At 43.9% G+C, this 16,891-nt stretch overlaps 1 protein-coding gene and 1 long non-coding RNA gene across 16 annotated transcripts in view; one reads left to right on the top strand and one right to left on the bottom strand.

Moving 5' to 3' along the window:
* The first annotated feature begins 517 nt into the window (after window positions 1–517).
* Window positions 518–16,891, top strand: part of LOC109641048 (transcription factor 4) — a 144,110-nt gene continuing 127,736 nt past the window's right edge. For 4 of the 15 annotated variants that reach the window (XM_069513667.1, XM_069513662.1, XM_069513674.1 and 1 more), the window contains exons 1-3: window positions 3,441–3,580; window positions 3,689–3,780; window positions 7,706–7,778. In XM_069513667.1, coding sequence (XP_069369768.1) covers window positions 3,709–3,780; window positions 7,706–7,778 — 145 coding nt within the window. In that variant the 5' untranslated portion in view covers window positions 3,441–3,580; window positions 3,689–3,708. Of the gene's footprint in view, window positions 881–2,723; window positions 3,147–3,226; window positions 3,781–4,085; window positions 4,125–7,705; window positions 7,779–16,891 lie in introns of those variants that run through there. The other 11 variants (XM_069513665.1, XM_069513664.1, XM_069513660.1 and 8 more) reach the window with 10 other exon arrangements.
* On the bottom strand, window positions 2,891–3,375 carry LOC138405395 (uncharacterized). The gene is made up of 2 exons (XR_011239128.1): window positions 3,248–3,375; window positions 2,891–3,158 (listed from the first exon to the last, which is right to left on the bottom strand). It is a non-coding gene; the product is annotated as an uncharacterized lncRNA (long non-coding RNA).

Raw genomic sequence — 16,891 nt, 5'->3', positions numbered from 1 at the left:
ATTTGGGCTCAGGTCGGGTTCGTTGGCTGGGTTGTCTCCTTCGTTGTTTACGTACCAGTGACCACAAAAAACAGAACGCTTGTTGGGCTCGGTCGGGTTCAAACACAAAGTTCAGCCTCTAATCTAATTCTTCAAACATACATGAAGCCAGAGCCTGAAGACAGAGAATGATTCTGCTGACTCACTGAAGTGATGTAAAAGAATATAAGAGGATTTTTTTTAGAGTGTTTCCTTTGTGCAGTATTATTCTCCTCATGTTTTCTACAGACCCCAGTTATCACGTGAACTGAGTCACAGCAGGAAACGCTGTGTGTCCTCCGTGCTCCCTCAGCTCGTTATGTAAGAACGTCTATCTATCAAGGATGGTATTTGTGGCTCGGTTTTGTCCCACATGTGACAGACGTTCAGTGTCAGACCATCACGGTGTGTTCCTGCTCTGTTTCAAGGTTGAAACACACAGACTAAACCAGGATGTGTTGTGTTCGTGTTATGTAACGCTTCCCCGACTTCACACACTGATAACGGGAAGTGGAGCAGCGAGAGGTCTGACAGGTCTGGCTGACTGTTTTTTTTTTTTTTTGTTTTATTTTCAAAATTTTGAGATGTGACGTTGAGGTCATAGCATTCAATGAACTTATCAAACTATTGATCCGACCTAAAGGACCTCACAGGTCGTATGTTCCGTCCCTCGCATGCAGCCCGTAGCGGTCCCACAGCCCGTAAACAAAGATGGACCACACGTATCCACTTCCTCCTGTTGTACAAACCTGAAGCTAAATATATAATATATAATCCTGGGTACGGAGGCTGCCAGCTTGTGCTTTTTACGTCATTTGAAGTGTGCGCCGTTGTGATCGTCAGGCGGAACCTCAGTATTGAAGTAAGTTTCAATCATGACGTTTCTTTCTGTTTTTATTTCTTTAAATAATTGATTAAATCAAACACTTGAGTCAGTGTGATAAGAACCACCTCATTTAATCTGGGCCCATTGCTATATTATTATAATATATATTTTATATTATTGTATATTTTAGAATGAGGTGGTAACGTCTGTCCAGAGATCACAAATGAAAAATAAAAATCCTGACAAATTCAGAGCATTTTTATTGATATGCACTGTCCCCATAAAAAAAACTGTCTTTCAGAAAAATGTATTTAACCAATGTTTGGATTTCTTTAGTGTCCATGTCCCATCTGCTCACATGGAGGAGGCGAGGTCTATGACCTGTACTGCAGCCAGCCACCAGGGGGCGATGAAGATGATTTGGCTTCTTCCTCAGGGGAGCTGCATGTCGTCCATATTCAAATACAGTCTATGGAGTGAATCAGCAGCAGATTTCCCTGCCGTCATAAGCTCTTCAACCACCAGAGGTCGCCCAACAGTAAAATGTAACAGTCGACCTATGGGCTCATCTTTACATTTTTAAAATAAATTAAAGGTCCAGTGTGAAAGATTTAGGTCAAAGGGATCTATTGGCAGAAATTAAATGTAAAATAATTTGTATTGTACGTAATTGTACGATTTGATGTTTTCCTTACCCTAAAATACCCTTTATAATATATTATTAAAATACTTTATATTAAAACACTTTATATTTACATCAGGAGCGGGTCCCCTCTTCGGAGGCCGCCATGTTTTTTTTACAGTAGCCCAGACTGGACAAACTAAACCTTTTGAGTTTTTATGGCAACGTGACCCTTCACCACTAGATGTCACTGCGTTCTACACACTGAGCCTTTAATGAAACGAACTAACAAACAGCTCACGTGTTCACATTCAGTATCAGCCTCACACGGGTCGTGAGATTTGGTGTTTTGGTGATCTCTGCGTGACGTCGGCGCGCTGACAATCTTCTCTGAGATGCAGATTAACAGATTACCTCTTATTTTCTCTTTCTCTCTTTACTTTGTAAATCTGAAATTATAGTTTGGGGATTTCCAGCTTTGCTTTCTTGGTGATGACTCTCGAAATCTTCCAGCTGTTTGTTGACTTTAAAAAGTCGACAGAAACTTGTTATTTATTTCCGCCGTCCACTTCGACGATCAGGATTAAAACATTCGCGTATCAGTGGATCTGTGCTTGCTCCCGTTTTTATTTATGAACTTTTTTATATAAGCTGTTACATGTCGTTTCGTTTTTTCAGAGAGTGAAGGGGCCAACAGACAGGACCACTTTATACAGCAACAAATAAGCCTTTATGTCATGCCTGCACCTGTGTGTGTTTGTGTGAGTGAGTGTGTGTGTGTCTGTTCGTGTGTGTGTGTGTGTGTGTGTGTGAGTGTGTGTGTGTGTGTGTTTTGCAGGGTTTTTTTTCCTCTTCATGAGAAAAACCCACACATGCAGGGTGTAATTTGCAGAAATAGGCCAGTCATTTCATACCTGCAGGCTGTGGGCTACACACACACACACACACACACACACACACACACACACACACACACACACACACACACACACACACACACACACACACACACAGAAAGTATTGCAAAGTATTTCCAGGGAGGAGGGTTTTGGTGCAGTTGTGGTGGAGGTGGTGACCCATGCAGGTCAGAAATTGCACTTGTTTCCATGCACTTTACAGTTAATCAATAAAGAGGAAATGAAATACTTAAAGACGTTAAAAACAACAGGGGGGGGGGGGGGGGGGGGGGGGGGGGGATTAAAATGATTTATTATTCGATCATTTAACAGTCTAATGAAAACACATGAAAACGAAACTATTCTCACACATAAATGATGCTCTGAAGTTGTCTTTTCTCGAGGTTGCAGCACCACCTCGGCTCCCAAAGAAAATTCACCTTCCCCCTCTCCAATTAGCCCAATTAACCCGAATCAAAGCAGCCAATCACGGCACCAATCAGCCAATCAATCAAAGCAACAAACCCGTTTCTCTTATGTATTTATTTGTTCCAGGTTTCCCTCCCGCAGCAGCAGCAGCAGCAGCTCGGTGGTGTTGGAGCAGACTGTAAGCTAGGTGGCCGCACCAACACATTTATCTCAGCCCGCCTGTGCCAGACGCACATGGGATCCCGTCCTGCGTAACCCGGGGATCTTCAGCAGCCGCAGCCGAGCGCGGGGCACCGTGAGCCCGGGCAGGAGCAGACGCACACACGGCACTGGAGAACCGCTCCACATTTCTGAGGTGATCTTTCTCCTGTGGCGGAGACGCGGCGTGTTATTTATTCAAATGCTGTGTGTGTCTGTGTGAGTGTGTGAGTGAGTGTGTGTGTGTGTGACAGTCACCGCCGCGGACTAACTGCGTCTTGACGCGGAGAGGTCGGACTGCCTCGGCTCGGGGTGGGGGGACAGAAACACCAAAAAACACACGCGTAAAGACTCCACTCCCGTCTCCCCCCCCACCTTCTTTTATTTCCTGTCAGCTTTTTCTTTTTTTTTCTTCTTGCGATTTATTTCCTGCAGCCGCACCAGGAACCCGGGACCGAGCTCCTGCTCCGAGGATGAGAGAAAACTAGATTTGCGATCGAGGCTGTTTCTGAGGTTGTTTCTCTGGATTTATTCGGCGGCGGAGGAGGCGCAGAGAACCGGGAGCGGAGCTGCGCGCAAAAACAAGCCGAGGTCTTCCTCCTCTCCTCCCCTCTCCTCTCCCTCTATCTCTCACTCTATCTGCCTGTCTACCCATCCTCTTCTATCCATCTCTCTCCGTGTGTTTCCATGTTTCTCTAGGTCCGGGAGATTTTGCTAAAATGCATCATCAACAGCGGATGGCAGCTTTGGGAACAGACAAGGAACTGAGTGACTTACTGGATTTCAGCGCAGTAAGCGAATCCATCTCCTTCTCCTGTTTAATCTGGATATAATGACTGTAGTGTGATGCCAGTGGGCTTCAGTACACTCCACAGATACAGCCACTGTTTACATGTTTAATGGATGCACGGCACATAACCTGCACATTTTAGCCTCTGACTCTTTTCAAGTATCTGCACAGAAGTTTTTTTTTTTGTAACTTGGAGAAAAGTCAGTGCATATTGTTGGTTTTATAAATTTCATTTCTTTTATTTCTGTGTGTGTGTGTGTGTGCAGAGAATTGTGATGCTGCATTAGTAATTTTGTTGTCTTATAGATGCGAAACAGCGATTTGAAAATGTTCCCAACATCCATGGTAGTATATCTCATTTTAAGTCCTTCTTTTCTTTAATGTGCTCTGATTTCTTCCTTTTGCCCTTGACTGGATTTTAGACAGAAAATGTTTTTCTTTTGCTCTGTGTGCGTAAATCCATGCTGCTCCATGCTCCATGCACTCTGCACTGTGTTGTTCAGATGCAAAAGGCTCGGTGTTGAATCGTGAACCTGCATGACAGACAGACAGGCTGAGAGACAGGCAGGCAGACAGACAGACATGGGCCTCACCCGTCTCACCCTCTTTAAATGCTGGTAAACTCACGGCTGCAGGTTTTAAACTTAGTGTTCTCCTCTCAGTGTGTGTTTCGAACTTGACAGACAGGAAACAGTGTCCTCGCTCTCGGCCATGTTTTCTCTGAGCCTCTCCTCCTCTGGGAGCAACTTTGGCCTGAAGAGGAGGAGGAGAGAGGGAACAAAAAAAATCTGAAACACCCCAAAATGAAGGGAGAGGGAGAGAGAGAGAGAGAGAAACCAGGGCTGGCATCAAGTGTGTTATGAAACATGGAGACACAGTGTGGACATCTTTACACCAGAAAATGTCAGGAATGTGGATATTGATGCTGTTTGAGATTTAAAACACTGAATTTATCTTTTTAGTTTTTAAATTTTCACCATAATGTTAACGCAGTAAAAAAAAAAAAGACATGACATCAGAGGCCTGGAGATTCTCTAGAGAAGTGTGACACAAATGTTGAGGGAGTTTTGAATTTTAAAAACAATATTATAATTTCACAGTTTGATTCTTAAACACTATTAAAAACCTGTAGATGCAATTATAGTGATTTTTCAATATGACAACACAGATAACACCTGAAATCACTATACAATAAACGTGACAATCTGAATATTGGAATATAAAGTCTGTTAAAATTAGATATTTATCAGAAGATGCACATTAAAATATCTGTAACATCAGAATTAGATAATGTACCTCTGTAGAAATACTGACATAATAAAACATGTGCTCACACAGCACAGGTCTGGATGTAATAACTACACAATGATCTCTGAGTGAATGGGGAAAATTAAAAATGAAGAACCACAGATAATGTAATATCTCTCTGGGATTACTGTATGAGAAAGAACCACAAAATCATTGCTAACTGTTAATGTAGAAGCTCACACATACTTTTGAAGTGACTGTGCTGATGTTACATGAATGTTGCTGTGATGTTTATTATAAAACTTAATTCATAATACAGGAACACGTTTCTATCCCTGTAAAGAATATTGAATTATAAAAGTCATAATTAAATATAATACGTCCAAAATATTAGAAAAAATAACTAAAAATAGAATAATGTAATCATTGATTAATTTAATAGAAGTAAAAAAAATGGATATATAAATATTCTTATGACATAAAAATAGAATTTAACACATAGAAGAAGTCTATACAATAAACACTCAGGTAATAATATTATAGGAACAAATAAATCTTCACATTGAATTGATCATTCAGTGACACACACACACTTTCCAGTAACAGTGAATGAGGGATTGTAAAAAAAACAGTTTATAAAATTTCTCTTTGTGTAGGATATTTACACGTTTATGAAATTATGAATCAGCGCGTCTTAAATCATATTTGTGGAGAACAGAAAATGAAACAAAGGAGGGCAGCAGCAGCCAAAACGTGTCTCGTCTCATTATAAATGCAGGTCGACCATTAATTTATGCGATCATCTGTCTTTACACGCCCACAAGCTGAGACAGCTGAAAATGCTTCGACGGGGATATCGATAGAGGAACCTGCTAATGATCAGAACGAGATCTTTTGTCTCCCAAACACTTGTTTTCTGCGTGTCGCAGCTGTGACGCAGATAAAACACAGTCCACGTCCGACGTGCACGCTCACAGGCCCGACGACAGATCAAGCGTTGATCGCTTTTTCTTTTTTTTAAAGCGAGGGTCTAAATTACAAAACAAAACACAAAAAAAAAAAAGAAGAAAAGATTTCCTCAAAAAGCTAAAAGTCTTTCAGCATCTGAACGTGTGGAAGCTGGAGTGTGTTCAGGATCAGAGGTGTCAGCATCAAACACAGCGACACACGCAGGCCTGATATTTATCCGGAGAGGTTATCTATCGGGGTCAGATGTCTCACTTTGATAGCGTTTCTCTGTGAAGCTTTACAGTAGCTCGCTCAGTCACACAGCAGGAATCAACATTCAGCCGCAGTCTCCGTCTTTGTATGGGCTTGATTTTTTTTTTTTTTTCCTGTAGATGTGTAGAGCAGATGGCAACTAGTGCTGATGATTATCTCATATGTTTAAGTCAGATATGAAGTAGATGTTGAAGCGCTGCGTTCCAAAATGAGCCGTCCAACATTTGGATAAAGTGACACTTGAGAGACGAAAACACGTTTTTGTGAAAGGTGAGCAGGTGACTGTGATTGGATCCCGTTTGTTCCGCACAGATGCTGAATGAGGAGTTAGATTTTTCTTTCTGCTTTTCTTAAAAAACGTCGCCACCGTGTTTTGGAAAATGATCATGTCTGTGAGGGCTGTGTGGGTATCGAACCTCGGCACGTGCACAGTACAGACCAAAATCCTGGCACCCAGAGGTGTGGACTCAGACTAACGCCAGACTTAAGTCATGGATATGATGATTCTAATCATTTGACTTATGACTTACGTTCCTCAAATCTGCCAACTTTAAAAAAACTACTACGTTGACAATCAGGTCAAACAACACAACATAAATAGTCCGATGAGTTTTACTTTAAAATAGGTCATAGATACAAAACAGTAGTTTCTCTTTAAATGCCTTTAAATGTAGGTCTTTGACTTTACGTCGAACTTAAAGGACGTAGAGACTCGAGACTCGACTTGGGACTTTCCTTGTCGTGGTGTTTGTCACGATACTTCGTTGGACCTGACTTGGAATCACACTTCAGATTTACCTGACTTGATGTTGGACTGTGGACTTGTTAGTCTTTACTTTGGACTCAATGTGTTCCTGTCTCACCCGACTCACTCCTCCTGACTTGTTGGCCCTGTTCTGGGACCTAAGTGTGAATTTATAGGATTTCAGTGACTCTGGACTCAATGAAGGACTTTTCAGCTAAAGGTTTTTAGACGTAAATATGTCGTGTGAACCAGTGATTCTGTCCCACCTCTGCAGCCATTGCTCAGATTTATAAATCAGGCAGTCGTGTAAAGACAAATAACGTTTGAGAACTTTAGGTTGTCTCCTGAAATGGAAAACATTATGCGTATCTCAAATTTGTTATTTGGCACCAATCTGAGGCATCAACACTCGATGCACAGCTCTCTTCGTGATTTTCTTTACAATTGATACTCCGATGTCGGAAAAGCAGAAACGAAGCTCTGATGAGATAAAAACAAAGAAAACCCAGTGACTGTTAAACATCTGACATTTCACCGCGTGATGGTGAAGTGACGAGAATCTGGCGACACTTTTCTCTCAGCCAAATGTTGCCGCAGCGTTTTGGAACGGAGCTCTTCATGTGTAGCTGCAGTGATGTCTCTGTAGTGATGTGTCTTGCTGTCTGCGGTGTCAGTGCTCTCGGAGGTAATGTGCGCTCTGTTTGTCTTGTAGATGTTTTCCCCTCCTGTTAGCAGTGGAAAGAACGGCCCGACCTCCCTGGGGAGCGGACATTTCTCCAGCTCAAGTACGTCAGCCTTCTCCCCTTTTTATTATTTTTTTTCTCCTCCTCTTTCTTCTTCTTCTTCTTATTTCTCAGCCTCCTCCTCTTCTTCCTCTTCCACCTGCTCGCTGCTGCTTCGCTTGCTGTTTGGATTTTCGGAGGGGGGGGTGGGGGACCATGTTTGGGACGTGCAGATGCTGTTTTGCGGTTTTTATGCTGTTTTGCTTCGTGGAACACTATTTCGAGTTGACTTGAAAAATTGCGCTTCTTGAAAATCTAACTGGCTCATACATTCTGTGAGGATTCTGGTGGGTCTCGTGTTTTCTGCTCTAAATGTTGCTGCAAACACAACAGTGTGTTTGGTTTATTTTGTTTTCACTGTGTGTCACGTTCACGTGCTGCACTGAAGGTCTCAAGTTGTCAAGTCGTTCCCGTTTCGATGTGTTCGTGTGCTTTGAAGTCGGAATGTGGAGAAAAAAAAAAAAAAAAAACCTGGGATGCTGTAAACAAAACGTGTTAATCATGAAAATGTGTCTTTCGGCTGAAAGGTTGTCGGTGCTTGTGAGAGATGAACAGTTTGAAAGTGATAAAAGTCAAATTTGACAAGTTCACATTCAAAGCAGTTCAAAATGATGTTAATTGTTTTATAAGCGATAATCTCTGCAACTCCTGCAATCGTATTTAATTTCACCAGTTGGGAACAAATTTTGCAGATAAGTATTCAGACACCAATTCATTTAAAATCTTACGTACATGTACAGCTGTGCTGCTCACCCTGTGTGAGGTGAGGATTGTTGTGCGGCCTGGCTCAGGTTAAACCCGTTGAAAAACAAATACACACAGAGAATTCTGAATTATTTTATCATCTAGTTACTAAACTAGAAATACACCAAACCACTAAGAACTGAAGTCTTGCAGGCGGAACACGTCGCCGTTTAACTTGTGGGACTTTCCAGAGAGAAGTATTTACAATGAGTGACGTGTTAGCTCACGTTGGCTAGCGCTACACTACTGGAAATCACTTTGACGCTGTAGAAACAGTCGTTGCCGGTGGCGGAACAATGCGACTGATGAAGTGGTTCGCGCCTGATCACGCCTGTTCTACGTCACAGCAAACAACACGCGATGGGATTTTTCATGATTCTGCGTTTTAAGGCAACACGTTTGTTTTTCAGCTTCTCGAGTTCATCCCTGAAGGAGACTTCCTGTTTTTCTGATGTGCTGCGCTCATTCTTTCCTGCCTCTGTTTGTGTGCGTGTGAGCGTGTGCACGTGGAGATCGGTTCACCGCGTTGTTCTGGCGTCTAACGGGCACAGTTGGTTTCTGTGTGCGGTGAAAACGCTGTGTGTGAATGTGAAGGTTAAAATGTGCAGCAGGTTGTTCAGTCCGTTGAAAACATCAGATTCGCTGTTAGTCGATGATTAATTCATTCTTCTGTTTACTCATGAGGCTGTTGGATTCGTTCAGCCTCTCAGTGTCCCAGGCTGCAAACGAGTTAAAGACGGAGTCTTGAGTTTAGTGTGAAGGTTGAGTCAAGATTCACTTTGTGTGATTTAACATCACAGAAACCAGAGTTTGCTGCACTTAGTGTCTTAATTAACGACAGGTGCATCATCTCCCTTTCCCTTTAAATCCAGTTGTGCTGCACCTTGTTGATGTTCTGCAGATAGAGAGAGAGAGAGAGAGAGAGACAGCAGATCGTATGTTTACATGACAACCAGAGTGTACGTGCATTGTTCACCTGAAATCACTGACCTCGTGCCAGGCTTTTGTTTCTCAATCATGTGATCGCCTCCAGCTGCTTCAGGATGGACAGTGTTTGACCGCACTTCAAGTATATTTGCTATTCAAACAACGTGGGCGCTGTAGGATCTGAATCTTCAACGTGTCATTCAGCCACTCGTTCACTTTCGCCTCCGTCCAGTCGCTCGATCGCGATGAGTTCGGTGTGAATTTAAAGTTAATGCTCAAAGAGTCAGTCGGCGTCTGAATTCATCACAGCTCGGTCTGTTTGTGTCAATCGACCAGTGTGTCATCAGGCTGTCGCTAACCTGAGTCACTCACGGGCGTCAAAGTGACGCTGGCGACTCGAAAGGTTCGTTTGGCTCTGAGATAAAAGTTCAAACACCTCGATGGAGACGACTTTGATCTGTGCATGAGAACATACATGTGCATTAATGTGCACGTACACGCTGAGCGTCCTCGCCTGGGGGTTTGAATGTACGTTTTTTTTCTTCTTCTGGCATTTTTGTCGGTTACCAAACACATGGTTTAGCGCCACCTTCTGGACTGGAGTGGGGCCAATGCATCTCGTCGCTAGAAAAACAAATGGTGAACATATTCATGATCCGGCCAGTGGATGCTTGTTTTTGTACAGTGACTCAGTGTGTGAAGTGTTACATGTGTGTGTATGTGCAGTTTGTTGTCATGTGGGTAAATGTATTTACTCAACAGGATCCGTCCACCTTTACAGAATGTCTTTATATTTTATATGAACGAAGAGGAGACTCCACGCAGAGGTCTGTACTTCACCGCTTTGTTGTGATGCGTTGGTGTCATGTATCTCTCAGATGTTGTAACGTCATGACATCATCAGTGTGATCAGTGTGTGTATGTTGATACTTGCTGCTGAAAACCAACCGGGTCGTCTCTGTTGCTCACGCTCTTGTTATTTGCCTCTAAACGGCGTCGGGGAAGCCATTTTGTTAGTTGGCTGGAAAACAGAGAGATGCCGAGACGTCTTCTTTGTTTACTGCGTTGTTGTTGTTTGTGCTCGGCGGTTTCGGTGATGTTGTTCTTTGCTCCCGTGCCGTGCATACAAATGTAGAGGAAGGACGACAAATGTTACGATTCCGGGAATAAAAGGCTCGGCTTTTGTAGAATTTGTAGCGGCTGTTAGGCCTCGGTTTGCTGCTTCGCCGTATATCTTCATTTTGGAATTGTTTTTTTTTTTCCTCTTTTGATGCAGGAACACACACTGGTGTCACACACACACACACGCACACGCACACACTGACACTCATTGCTGTACACAAATCACACTGTTTTTTTATGTGCACACATTGAAACACCCTCATGTACAAGATGCAACACACTCACACAAACACACACACACACACTCTGCTCACCCCTGCTGTGGCTTTCTGCAGGCCTCGGCATTTTGATGAGCCTGGCGCTGTTTGTGAATGCAGCTAATTAGAACTCTACAGACCTACACAGCCGTGAGAGCAGTGTTTTCCAAAGGCTGGTGTGAGGCCAGAGGATGGGACACGCCGACACTGAGCGGGGTCCATTTACTCCGGGTTAACGGTCATAACTTCAGAGACAAATTCGAGGAGAAAGCTGAATAAACGAGCGGAGAAGCAGAAGAAATGCAGATGGTTCCATTCAGCTGCACTGAACTGTATAATTCAGCAGTAAACATCCACTCGTGTTCTGTGGCAGGTTTAAAAATGCTGAGCAGGCTCAGTGGAGATCTGGTGACTTTAAAAAGACGGGTCATAGTCGGAGCAGGAGCTGTGACATCTGTACGCAGATCTGTGGAGGAGTCAGTGAACGTTTCATCGGCTGGCCGACTGATTATAAAAGACTGTGATGCATCAGTGCAACATGTGAGAACGAAGAGAAGAGCAGCTCCTCTTCAGGTAGAGAATCTAAATCAGCAAGAATCTTCTGGTGCGGCTGCAGAGCGAAACCTGAGAGTTCATCTGTGTAGGAACCACAGGCACTGGTGGAGTTCACAGAAAGACACAGGGGCAGGAAACTCTCCAAACAGTGAATGAACATCCAGCTGTTTTCTTGTGCATTTTTCAATCTGCACATACAAAACACAGCAAATAGCCGAAATATTGCAAATGAACTTCCCCGATTCTTTAGAAACAGGTGGAGTTTGTTCAACGTAAACAGAGAGACGAGGACACAAAGACGACGAGAGCTTGGATAAAAGTGTTGTGTAAAAATATCGTCAGAGGCGGAGGAATAAAAACAGGTTTTAGGAAACACTTCATCCGATGCTTTTCAGGACGGGGACGTGTTTTTGAAGCCCCATCCACGTTTGACGTGAGTCCTCGTATTCTTGGCGATAAATTCACCTTAATGCACAAAAGCATCTAAACATAAACGGCGCACAATCCCCACGAGTCCCAGCTGACACGCTCAGCCCACGGTCATCACCAACCAGGAAGTGGATTAGGCGTTTTAATTATTGGGAGATTTCGCCGTTGCTGTTGTTTATTTTGGGATCATCCCTGGAAAGATAATGCACACTTCAAACTGTGTGTGTTTCTAATCTCCTCCTGGATGAAGCCGTACAGCGAGCGGCTTCACTCCGCCTGTCAAAGCCACAGCCGCCAATGCCACTCGTCTATTTCAGGTCTTGGCTGGTTTGGGTGTTTTTCCTCTCTTTTTTTTTTTTTTACATTCTTTAACCTCTCAGAGCCGCTGTTTGTCTCCCTGTCACTGGTGTTGGAAGGTGTGTGTGAGAGTGTAAAGATGTGTTTTCATGAGCGTAAAAATGTGTGTGAGATCTGAGGAGATTTTTTATTGTGAGTGAGCATGTACATGTGTGTGTGTGTGTGTGTGTAGTTTGGGGGGGGGTTTGGGGCAAATCATCATCCCTGTTGCCGTGGAACGTAGAGTTGGCAATGAAAGGTGGACAAAATGTTTCCTGGAGTGACAGCAGAGAGGAAACAGAAATTAAGGAAATAAGGAAAGGAAGCAAAAGGTGGAAGGAAGAAAGGAGAAAAATGAAGAAAGAGAGGGTAACAAAGACCTGAAGATAGAAGAAGGGAAAGATGGAGATGGAAAAGAGAAGGAAGGAAAGGATAAAATAAATCTGGTGTCATATTCTCATTGTCAACAACCAGTCAACCAGTAAAACCTCAGGCTGAGACTCGTGTCCAAAGCTGCCGGCGCTTCATAAATCTAAAGTTACACTTTTAAAAAAAAGTTTCCTCAAACAGTCGCAGGAGGAAATGTTGCGTCTGGACTATTTTAAGTGGCGGACTAATACACATTCTGTGCAGCAGGACGGTGTGAAGGCTACGACGTTTGAGCAGGCGTTGGTTCCTCCTCACTCGCTTTGCTGCTGCTTGCATAAGTTGTTAGCGTGTGTAGCTTGAGATGTTAATATATTGTGCTGGAGTTTTCGATACCAAACTTACTGAGACCCTGTTTGTTCTTACACACTTTTAAAAACTGCCACTTTGCATCAATCAACACAGTTTGACCATAAAAAGAATTCAGACCCTCTGCTGGGTTTCCTGAGACGTGTCTGAAACTCAGTTCGTCTGTGACAAACTGAACGAGCTTTAACTTGAGAGACTCTAGAAAGACTCACACCTGTGTTTACAACGTCCCGCGATGCACAAAGCCCGTCCGGTCCAAATCAGCTTTCAAGGAGATCACATCAATAATCTTCTGTTTTATTTTCGTCCCTCCTTCCACCTCCTCTTCCTTTTCTTGTCAAAACCCAAAGACAAGCAGGAAACACACACACCAGCGCTGTCGCCGCTGCCAGCGAGCTTCACGCGTTAGCACAGAAATTTGGACGAGGGCAGATACAGCCCCGATGGCACGCCTGATTTTTGTTCCTCTAATTGGCATAGCTTATTAAGTCACAGTTCACAGCGGAGAAAAAAGGAGGCTGCTTTAATAATATCCCCTCTCCCGTTTGATTTGATGCACTTGTACCGAGACAGATAACGCGCTTCGGTGCGGCGAGCGACGCCCCCACCGCCACCCTCTTGTCTCTATTCAGTCAAATCTGCCTCCGTTACGCCCGTCACTCAAAAACAACCCGGCTGATCGCTTTCAAAATAGAGACGGAGAGCAGGAGCCAGTAGCTTAATGCCTCACCCTCCCACCTTCTCTCTTCCTCTGAGGCGGCTAAATTGTCTCGTTTCCCTGTCAAAGCAGAACGACTCACAAAAACATCCAACCATGCTCTTAATTGTGGTGCGGATTAGGGATTAATAGGCGTTTTTAGCTATAATGGCAAATATTATTAGCCCCATTTACTTTTCTAATGCTAATAATGACTCTGCTAATAATGGCAGTGATTTCAAGGTTAAAGTCTGTGAGAACTCGACATGGATTTGTGTGTTTTAATTTTTTTTTTCCCCCAAAGCTCAGGAGATTGACGTGCCGCTTGCTTCGGCGGGCTGACTCGCTACCGAGTCGGAGCTCCATATGTTTTCCCCGAAGACGGAGCTGAGATGAGCCGGGCCGGGCTGCTGAGTTCAGATCAGTTTGTTAGCCGTGTTTCTCTCAGTTCACTCTGGTTTTATCTCGTGTGCGTCGTCTTTATTTGTTGTTAATTTTTTATTTCTTGTGGTTTGTGGTTCACCACCGCGACATTTAGTTTGGGTCTGTAAAGATCTGATTGGTTTCTTCAAGCTGAGGTCACTTCCTGTTGATGTGATTTAATTTTCTTTTTTTGGTTTACCCAGAAATGTTGCACGAGGGATGCGGGTTTTTGTAGCAGCCACCAGGGGGCGATCGAGACACTTTGGGAGCTGTCTCGTCGTCCGTCTTTGTTAACAGTCTGTGTGGTTAACGTTAACACACGACACCTGCTAAATATTATCCCGTTAGCACACTGATGTTAGCATGTAGCCACAAACACCTCTTCCACCTCTCTCCATTTAGCCGGTGACTCTCGTTCTTCAGTTATTAGTTATATTCACACGTCTCTTTTCTTTTCCCGCTCAGTCACACAATCTGTTCATTTTCCTCTCGTCCAATGAGCTGAAGGTAACTGAATACCTGCCCCCCGCCGCCACCAGCACCTCCAGCACAACCACACCACCCCCTGTGGTGAACACGGTTTACTTCCTCTTCGGTATCTTTTGGTGAAACCTCGCGGCTCGGGGCCCCCCCACGTCGTCGCTGAACAGCTCTTCTCCTCGCTCCGTGGTCCGTCTGTGACGTCGGCGAGGTGTCGCGTGTTTCGGCACACCTGTTCCGCTCGTACCGGCGGCAGTGGCGGCACAATTGCAGTCACCGAGCCTAATTACCCGATCCTTAAAAAATAAAGAGACAGAAAACGTCAACCAGCCTGCCTGGCAATTACAGCAGCGCTCAACACCTCTCAGCAACAAACACCACTCCAATTAGAAGCAGCCAACTTATTCTGGGAGGCGGCGGAGTGTGTGTGTGTGTGTCTGTGCGTGTGTGTGTTTATGCTTGTAAGTGTAAGTGTGTGACGAGTAAAATTGTTTTGGGAGTTTAACGTTGAAACTCGTGTGTCTTGTGTGTGTGTGAAGGTGTGTAAGTGGCTAAACGAAGGCTGAAGAGGTGTGTTATGGAAAAATGGCGGCTGTTAATTGAGAAGTTCAAGGTTTGGGAATCAAATGTGACAAAGTCGGAGCAGCTGATTCCTCCTTTATCTTCTCCTCCTCTCACTCTGCTCCTCTTCATCACTATCGTCCATCGATCCTCTATCTCTCTTCTTTTTCTCCCCCACTTCTCTCACTCCCCCGTTGCCTTCTTCCTCGTTGGTCACTTCTTATTCTTCCTCCTCGAACTGTTGCCTTTAACTTTCTTCTCTGAAGTCAGCCTCCTGTTGTTGATTCTTTCGATGCAGAACATCCTGTGCTGCTCTGTCACTTGTTTGTTGTTATTTGCTTCGACATTGTTTTCCATCTTCCGACCTTCAACATTTAACCATTTCCTGCTCTTATGTCACGTTTCCTCTTCCACTTCCTTCAATTTGACTTCAGCACAAAACACGGGCTCTTAAATCTGACCTCAGTGCTGATCATGTTCCTCAGTGTGTGGAGATTTCATCCTTTTTCTTTTTGATTAAAATGTTGTTTGAAAAGGAAACACCACGTTGATGCATCTCACCAAGAATTAATATTTAAAGATGAAAGTATATAATGGCATTTTGGGAAAAGTGCTTATTCACTTATTTCTACGGCTGTTACATTTCTATAACTCTAAACGTCTAAAGTGCAAGAGGGAGTTTTTAACGGGAGCAGATGGAGATGTGTCGTCCATCTTTATTGACCATGTACGAATCAAACCCGACGCATGTACAGACTCTTTCCATCTGATGCCGTCTCCGTGTAGCTCAACTAACCCTGAAAACAGTCATTATGCTTCATCTGAGAGGAGGATCTGGGAAGAAAGAGCGAGAAGGAATGGAGAGAGGATATGATGAAGGTGAAGAGGAAATCACATCCCATCACATGGCGGCCACAGAAAAAAAGACGTTTATAAAACGAATAATTTTATAAAACATTTATTTTCTTTAATGTGATTTTATCCTGGCTGTCTTAGCATTTTCTCATTTTAAAGTCTCGCTCATCTTATGCAGCTCCATCCTCCTTTTCCTCCATTTCTTCAGTTGTTCTTTCCAAACCCTTCATCTCAAACTAAGTGAAACATATGCACACACACACACCCATTCACATTCGCTTCGTGGAGTGTCTGTACATTGAGAATCTGTGTGTCGAAGGTGTTTCGTGTACAAACGTGATGTGAGCTGACTTGTCGGAGACACACTGAACCTTCACACTGCAGAGATCAGCAGGTTAAACCATCTGCTTCAGAGCGAGGGGAGGGACAGAGCGGGGGAGCGGCGCGATGGTTCGTCCCAGCTTTTGTTTTATTCTAAGTCTTTGGCAGCGCTGGCACCAGAGTGGCACTGCCAAGTCCCTGTGTGTGTGTGTGTGTGTGTGTGTGTGTAGATATATTTTCCAACCCCCCCTTTTCCACACACACACTCATGCACATTCTCACATACACACACACACACACACGCACGAAAACACAAAAAACTGTAAATTGTCTGGAACACCCCTAGTGCCATCTGGTCCTGTGACAGGCCAGACAGTGTGTGTGTGTGTGTGTGTGTGTGTGTGTGTTTGTGTGTGTGTGTGTGTTTGTGTGTGTTTGTGTGTGTGTGTACTTGCACTTGCACTTATATATTTGCGAGGACCATTTTGACAATAGACCTTACGGACTGAGGACTTTTGTGCTTGTCCTCACTTTTTCAAAAGCTTGTTTGAGGGTTAAGACGATCAGGGTTAGATGAGGCTCAGGTTGAGGAATTTAGTTGTGATGGTTGAGGTTCGAGTACGAGGCTGGCAAGTGCATTAAGCCAATGAGCGTCCTCACAGAGACAGAAGTTA

The sequence above is a fragment of the Paralichthys olivaceus genome, chromosome 18 (genome assembly GCF_024713975.1).
Source record: "Paralichthys olivaceus isolate ysfri-2021 chromosome 18, ASM2471397v2, whole genome shotgun sequence".
NCBI lineage: Eukaryota > Metazoa > Chordata > Actinopteri > Pleuronectiformes > Paralichthyidae > Paralichthys > Paralichthys olivaceus.
This window is presented reverse-complemented; position numbering and strand designations above follow the sequence as displayed.